This window comes from Cornus florida, unplaced genomic scaffold (genome assembly GCF_030987335.1).
Source record: "Cornus florida cultivar Cherokee Brave unplaced genomic scaffold, ASM3098733v1 CherokeeBrave_3.0.0_Hap2_Chr11, whole genome shotgun sequence".
In the NCBI taxonomy this organism is placed as follows: domain Eukaryota; kingdom Viridiplantae; phylum Streptophyta; class Magnoliopsida; order Cornales; family Cornaceae; genus Cornus; species Cornus florida.
Genome location: NW_026775581.1, coordinates 119,426,153 through 119,434,667, shown reverse-complemented (window position 1 = coordinate 119,434,667; position 8,515 = coordinate 119,426,153). Strand labels below are relative to the sequence as shown.

General features: G+C 35.9%; 1 protein-coding gene across 1 annotated transcript; it reads left to right on the top strand.

Moving 5' to 3' along the window:
- Positions 1 to 240: 240 nt before the first annotated feature.
- On the top strand, positions 241 to 8,257 carry LOC132283071 (uncharacterized). Its single transcript, XM_059784955.1, has 3 exons — positions 241 to 553; positions 1,598 to 1,678; positions 7,498 to 8,257. Exons 1-3 carry the CDS (start codon positions 395 to 397, stop codon positions 7,891 to 7,893), a joined length of 636 nt encoding a protein of 211 aa, XP_059640938.1. The 5' UTR covers positions 241 to 394; the 3' UTR covers positions 7,894 to 8,257.
- Positions 8,258 to 8,515: the final 258 nt, after the last annotated feature.

The following is an 8,515-nucleotide window of genomic DNA, read 5'->3' as shown; positions in this document are numbered from 1 at the left end:
TAATTGTGACAATTTTTTTCAATTATTTAGTATTTGATTAAATATTAAATGTCTGGTTTTGATAAACAAATCATTAAACAGTTAACACGTTTACTTGTTTAATAAACGTACTCACAAACATGAATTCTCACTCCTATTCCGAAACCACAAGGTGTCATTGTACTTTATCTAACAATTGAAAAAAAAAAAAAAATAGAAACAAACCGCATAGGTTGTACATATCACACAGCAAGCAGGCCACGTTTCCTCCTCCACCAACGACACATCCAAAAACTTGCCTCACCATATATATCCCTAATTCCCAAACAACCATACAGAAAATATGTTCAGATAAAAAAGGGGAAAACGATTCGCTTGAACTACTAAATTATTTATTTAGGGTTCTTTCCTAGCGATGGCGAAGAAGAGAAAATCCGATGCCAGTCGCCTCGACGAGGTCGATCGAACCATGTACTCGGCCTTCTGCAGCGGAGCCAATTCGCTGTCTCAACTCTACACGCAGGCCATGAACCAGCAGAGGAACTCCTTCCAAGCCGGTGAACGTCACGCTCTGGTTCGACTCTCCCTCATTCTCTTCTTTTCCTTACTTTATTTTATCTTATAATTTTTTTTTGGCGTTAGATTTTTCTTGAAAGGTTTCATTCACAGGGTTTATCTTATATATATATTATTTTTTTATCTGGCTTTGCAAATTTATGTGTTGATGCATATTCTCTGCTTAATTTTGTTTTAATGACACCTTTGGCATGGCCTGTATTACAAATTGCAATTATAATAGCACAAGTATGCCTTTGTTTTGCAAATTGACCTTTGTCCTCCCATAGAACTGTACGAGTCAAATACTATTGAAGGATGGAGTATGGACACTTGTATAAAAGCTTCGTCCATATTGAATACAAGCTTCGTCCATATTGAATACCAACACTTCTTGATCATTTTCTCAATACAATATATGATAATATATGATTTCCCCCTAGTATACGGAAATATTATAATTGTAAAGAAAATAAGGGTTCTTTTAACAAAATAATATATAATTATATATTGAATTCAAAAGTAAGATAGGCAGGTCTCATCGGAGGAGCAGGGATGGGAGGAGAGGAGTCACCATAATTATATGTGTACATACATATGTATATTATATTTGTTTATATAGCCACACGCAGACAAACCCATACATGTTGTGTTCTTATATTTGTATATATTAGTCTTTAAGATACACTATTGTGTCTGTTTCTAGTGGTGTTCTTGTCCATCAACCCATGTCAATGCAATTTTGGCATTGTGGGACATAAAAAAGAATCAGGGCAGACATCATGTATCTTGATTGATTCCAACTTGAGTTGTGGTTTCTTATCTTTTACAGTTCTCTCTCTTTGAATTAACGCTGTAGATCTGTTTGGTTGAATTTATTTCTCTAATACTTCATTTGAATGGATTTAGAATGTTCAAGATGTTACTTAATAGCACCTCTACTAGGTGCAAGGCCTTGTCGTTGTTTGCTCATTTTTTGTTTTGGTGGAGTAATTTGTTGGCCTTTAGTTGTGACTTGAAATTGTGTCCTTTTATTTAAATGAAATGAACCTTTGGGTTGCAGGAGAAACTCTATAATTGGATTCTGAGACAACAACAAGATGGATCAAGAGTGGCTACTGTTGATATAATTGCTTACTTACAGGTTTCTGTTTAAACTTTTTCTGGAGGGTTCTTTTTTGGTTTGTCACTCTAATTGTTGCATCACAAAACTACACCTGCTATTTATTTCTCTATAATGTATTCTCTATGATCAAAGCTATGTGGTTTCTTAAAGTGAACTGTTCAAAGTCCACTTGGAATGGTTTTAAACATCTACAAGGAGTCTGGAAGAGTTGAACTGGAATTACATCTGATTTTTTCTTTCATGTGATTGGATATGAAAAAAAAAAAAAATGATGGTCATAGAATTGATATTTCCTCATTTGGTGTGGAGTTAAATGGACCCCCCATCATTTCATGGAATTAACTTACCCAGTTTTTTAAAGATTTATTCACATCCTTCATAGGTTGACTGTTCAACATATATATATATAAATATATAGAATTTAGGTACCTTCAGGTGTGTTGCTTCACGGGCCTTTTGGCATGGCATAATACCAATTAGATGCCTCATCACATATTCGAAACAATTTCTCATTTGGATGGGTTTTTAAAAAGCTGTTCAACTTTCTACCTGAACCCTACCAAAAATCTGGGTAATTTCACTTTTCTTTTTAATCCTTAAAGAATCATTGTCTGTTACCTTCATGCATATTTGCCATTAATCTACACCTCATGTAATGTTCATAGAAACAATCAAACTTTACCCATCAAAAAAAAAAGGGGGGGGGGGGGAAGGAACAAAAGAAGGAAAATTTGAATTTTGGAATCTGGAGGAACAATTAGTGGCATTGAGTTTGGACACAAGGTTGCAGGGATATGCATCTATTTGTTAGATGGGAGTTGATGAAAAGGAAGTAGTGTAGAAAATGACGAGGAATGGTAAATGTTAGAATGAGTGGATGGATGGACCCAATATTTCTTGCTCTTGATCATATACTGTCACAGTAACTTTTATACATCAGCAGCCTAGACAGAAAAAGACTAGATTGCCATAATTAGTTAGGTAACTGATATCATGTGATGGGTTTTTCGAAAAGTGGCATCCATGTTGTATTGTTTGCTACCGAGTATTCAGATTGCAGGTTAAGTAAATATTACCTATGGGAAATCACCTAGCAAGAGCCCTTTAGTCCTATGATATATGGAAATAAAGGTGAAATATATCAAGAGAAGGATATAAACTTTTAGTTCTTTGATGCACACTTGATAATCTAGTAAGAACTAGAAATCAATTAAAGTCAATCAGTCAAAGTGAAGCTGAATTTTGAACTTATGTCGTGACAGAAGAGAGGTTGTGCTTGTGAATGGGCAAAATTTAAATTTAAAATGGTTGGAAGATCAGTTTGTGGAGTAATGCAATCAGATGCTGAGTGAAGGTGAAAGTTAAATTATGCAATATTATCATTGATTTGGGTGAAAGTTTATGGTTGCTAAAAAATAAAATGGTGTTCTAAACATTATTATTTTTCTGGTAAGACTAAACATTACTCTGCCTTCTGGTTTACCAAACAGCTAAGAAAGTCACCAATAAATAGTTGATAGAAATTTCAGTACTGAAGAAATATCATGACACAATCGACTTTGATGTTCTTACTTTAGAAGCATGTCATATGTTGTTGGTTGACTATCAGGTTTTAAGAGAATTATCGCAGATTTTCATGTACAGGCAGATATAATACCTAATAATTTGGGTAAGCTGACTGCAGCAAGAAGTAATGGATGGAGAACATGCTCAAGTGTTATTTATTCTAGTGAAAACATAGTAGGATATTAATTAAAGAAAAACTGAGGTGAAGAATTTCAAGGGGTCATCAGATGAGGTAGGATTACGGAGGCCAGACTGTGAGTGGCTGTCTCAAATATGCAAGTGGCTGTCTGGTTCAGCTTCAAATAAATTTATATATTTTTTTTATGTAGATGGGGAAACAGCACCTGGTGGTCCCCCAAAAGATTTTTAGAAGGAAGCGGTAATTTCAGTAGCATAAGGTTGCTGAAATTTTGGCCTAATAAGGTAATTTGTGTGCTTTAAGAAACCTAGAAGTTATACTTGGAAATTAAAAATGGCACGCGAGTTTTAAGACTTCTAAAGGTCATTACTGGGCTGTATTTAGTCTGTATAGTTAGTTTCGAGATGCTTAGGCAACGAGGGAGTATATAGATTGTAGAATAGTTCTTAAAAAGTAGGATTCAGCATGGCATGGTTGAAGATCGACTGTTCTGGTGATTATATCATTATACAAATATATGGTGTTGAGTCATCCTTTTTCTTTTTTTGGCTTATTTTGAGTATTAAGCCTTGCCATTGGAACAAGCATGGTGTATTTCAAATTTTATCCACACTAACTAGGTTTCATCAGAGCTCTTCAAGTTTTCATAAAATTAGTAGGTGGTTAAGGTTTTTGGAATTTCTATTAAAATATGAATTGTTAAGATACAATCATTACTTACCCCGGAAGGAGGAAAAGAGGGGGGGGTGGGATGTGGTTGAATTCATGAATTGTAAAAGGATCTGTCGAGTTCATATGGCTTTCACATATCCTGATCATCGGTATGTGTACCCTATATGTGGAGAATTTTAATTTCCTAGTTCCATTTATGAAGTATAGCTCATTCTTTGACTCCAACTTTTCCTTGTATTTATTACTAATATCTCAGATTAAATAATTTACACATTTTCTATAATGGACCAATAAATTATTAAGACTTAACACTCAATTATTTGTAGTAGTGTACTTATAAATAGGAGTTTAGATAGACCTATTGAATTAGTTCAAGTTGAAAATTTTCATTTTGGTAAATGTTTTTTAGTACTTAGGAAAAAGAGGGAGGGGTGTGTGCGTGTGTTGGGTTTTTGGGGTTGGGGGGGGGGGGGGGGGGGGTGGGGTTTGGGGTGTTAATGGATCAATTATAAACCTATTATAGCTTTGGAGTAAATCTATAATTTTAAGAGAAATAAGAAAGAATAGATAGTGAGAGGCTAGTATCTGGATAAATATGTAGTAAGTTGGCTAACATTAAAGTGATGAAGTTGGATAAATACAGAAAACCGAACTGCAATTTAGTAGTATTAATATGTACTACACAGTGCTAAAACTAAGTAGATTTATAATACTACATATTATAGATTTTAGTAGTTGTTTTTAATATGTAGTAGTAGATTTTCCTTTTTATAAATTTTAAGAACTGCACAGTGCTTGCAATGAACCCTAAGCTGCAATTTAGGTATTGTCACCATTTTTTATCAATGATGCAGGGCAGGCCCTGGGCCCAGGCGGTCACCTAGGGCCTCCGATTTGGAAGGCTCAAATTTAGGACATGGGCCAAAAAAAAAAAGGTCCTCTCATTTGAAAGTTCGCCTAGGGCCTCTAAAAAATTTGGAAATCTCAGGGCCGGCCTTGCAATGATGTCTAACATAATGTTTCTTATATCAAGAAGAATGATTAATAAAGAATGTATTTTTCTCCAGTTTAATTTACTAGATCCACAAGGAGGATTGATGGAGTTTGCATAGTTTATTTTCTAGTTCAATTTATTGAATGAATTGACATTGTTTTGTTCAGAAGTGCTGTGATTTGATGGTGTTGTACTATTTGTTTTGTTGAGCTTTCAGAGCACTGTCACCAAAAAATTGAACCATGTTTCATCAAATAATTCTTGCATTCTGTATATGGATTTGTTTGGCAGTCTTTACCCATCTACTGTAAGTAACTGGTATTCAGTATTTATCATACAAAATAAAGCCTAAGAGCAGTCACTTTGTGCAAATAATATTGAGGGTGGTGAATTACGCTACCCCTCACCCCCCGGGGGAACTTTTTCAATTATTACACATAGATACAAACTTTGGAGTTTGGTACTAATGGCCCCCTTGAGAGTTGAGAGTTGGCGCGTGATACCCGCACGCCCCCTGCCCCTGTAATGTGTAATTGCTATACATAAACTAACATTTTATGTACTTTTTACTAAACATTTAACTGGATATTATAATGTTAAATAAAAATTTAATTTTTAATTTTTTTTGTAAATTATATATTTATATATGCACATTTGAGAATATCCAGTTGAATTTTTTATATATTTGAAAAAAAAAATGCAATTTGTTCAATTGATATTTATTTAAGTATTAATTTAGGAAACAATAGTTTTAAATGAAATTATGAAATTGGGGTGGTCAGATCTCTCTCTCTCTCTCTCTCTCTCTCTCTCTCTCTCTCTCTCTCCATCTAGATATATCACCAGAGTATGCCTATTTATACTCTGGTGATATCTAGATGGAGAGGTAAAGAGAGCGATTTGTTGGTAAATTTGGTGTCAAATGCGAAATTTTTTTTGAATTTTATATTTATAAAATTCCAGGCAAGTTAAGATTTGGTTTGAATTGGTTGGTTTTGGAAGGGAAAAGAAAGAAAGATCTCGAGATAGATGATGTTGGTGGCGATACAAATTAGATTTTTTATTTTTTATTTTTGGCAAGGGTTTTTTTAAATACAAATCTATTGCTTTTGGTAAGGATTTGGTGTATACAACAGATTTGTATTCAATAATTCCTTTTTATACATCAAATCCTTTTTTGACCCATTTGTATTCAATTGAGAATCAGTAGATTTCTTAGCTATAGAAATGGATTTTCTTGGACCATAGTTCGCAGTTCACCTTCGACACAGACAGCAATGAACTAGGAGAATGAAATCGAGTTCATCGGAATCTGTCTTTAGCTTCTCTAGTTGCGACTTGCGGATCTGGAGAATGGAGTCGGAGAAGGATTTGTGGTTAGAGAGGGTGGTGCGTTCGACGAATTCAGACAAAGGACAGCGTTGGGAAAGGCCGTTGCGGACGGTTTCAGTGATGTCGTGGTGGATTGGGTGTTGGTGATGTGGAGGACGGGTGGTGAGGAGGGGGGGCATTGATTCACTTGGTGATTGATTTGATTTATTTTTGTTTTGAGAAGGCATGAGAGAAGAAATCCAGGAGGGTTTTGGCTATAGAATGGTTAGCAGGAGAAAGAGAGAGGGATTTTGGGGGGGGGCTGGAGTGGTGGAAATGGGCGGTTGAGTGATGGTGGTGCAGGGGGAGAAAGGGATGAGGTGGCAGGTGGAGAGAGAGTTGTGTGTGTTGGGCATTTAGGTCATTTGACATGCCAGATTTTTTTGAATAAAAAAACATTTAAAAGTGAGGGAAAGCTTGACATTTTATTAAACTTTCTGACGGGTGGTTTGTGTAGGTCCTGCCATAGTTTGCATCTGTTGTAATAGAGGAAAAGTTCGGGGGATGTTAGTGTAATTCACCCTAATATTAAAGGTTAGGTCTGTCTCTAGTCCACCCCTTCCAGCACCCAATTAATGAGGACCACCTAAGCTAATGCTTCATGGTAATTTGGTGCAATAATATATGTCTAAGTGCAACAAAGTTGTAGTTTGCACCTAATTTCCTGTAAATTTCTTATTCCTCCCTTTTTTTTGGTAATTGATATTTCTCTGTAATTGGCACAACAGATGGAGTTGCAAAGTAAAAAAATTTCAGGAATTTAGGGCAACTTTATTTTCCAGCACTTTTCTTGCATGCATCGACAATTAATGTGAATGCATAAAGTTTGATGAAGGTACAGTCAAGATGTCTCTCTAATCTCTAAACATGGCCGCATAAGCAGCTTACTTATATATTGGTTTTTAAAAAATAATGTCATGTCTACTGGTAATTTATGGGGTTAGTTCTTTTCCTTTTCTTTCCTTTCTAATATTGGGAAATCTTCTAATGACTCCACTTTGCGGGGGGATTGTTCCTTGAATGCAATTCTACGGATGGAACTATTTTCGTTACCCTAGTGCATCATTGTGACAACTTTTACTGACATTGTTGTAGAATGAGCTCGAGTATGGGGCGGAGGAGCCCCCATTGTCCCCCAGGCTGCCATTACAGCACCAACACTCTCAAACTGCAATGCACTCGAATAACTCAGGCATCCCAGTCTCTTCCAATTCGTTTGGTTCGGTGACAGCTGCTCAGGGACTTCGTTCAGGGCACTCCGATCACCAAGCTAAGAACTCTGTTTTCTCAAATGCTCTCTCCAGCCCTGTTCGCCGAAGCCTTCAGCACTATCATTTGGCGCAAGGCTACCACTCGCCGTCTGTGAACGGACCCCGAAATAATGAAACTAGTTACCCTCATCACCAAAACAGGGAATCCAATACCACAAGCTCCAATGACTCATCGATGGACATACATGCTGATAGTCCTGGCCACGAGTCTGCTTACTGAAAAATTTCTTTCGTGATTGGAGATTGGCTGCACTTCCCCAGTGAAAGAAGACATGCAGAGAAAAGTAAAGCCTGATGAGGAATATAACAACACTAGCAAGCTGTCGATGCTTCTCTCCTATCAACATCTGTTATGTAAGGTTTGTTTTGAGTGGGTCGTTAACAGGTTACTGTAGGCCATGGTTTTCTTTTGAGTTTTAATGTTTATAGTTGTTTAGCATAATATCTCTTGTGACTTCTGGATAATTGTGTTGTTTTGCACTTTTGCTTGCTAAAATATTCTTACAGGTCTTAAAAAAATATTCACGGTCCTTCGACGGGTCTTCATATGTGCGGATCCTCCTAATATATAACCCTGTTGTATCCTTTTCTTTCTCTCTCTTTTTATTTTTATTTTTTATATTTTTCTTTTATTTATTTATTTATTTCCTGAACGTCACTTTGTTGTATCTTTAATATATGTACAACAATGTATTCCATAAATAGTTTTAAAAAATGCAGGAACGGGAAAAAAAAACTCAACATGAATGACAATGCCAACCGGTCTGGCTTGGCTTGGCCTAGCAGTATAAGAGGGTTCAAACTTCAGTAGAGGCATGTGTGTATGAGTATCAATTATGAAA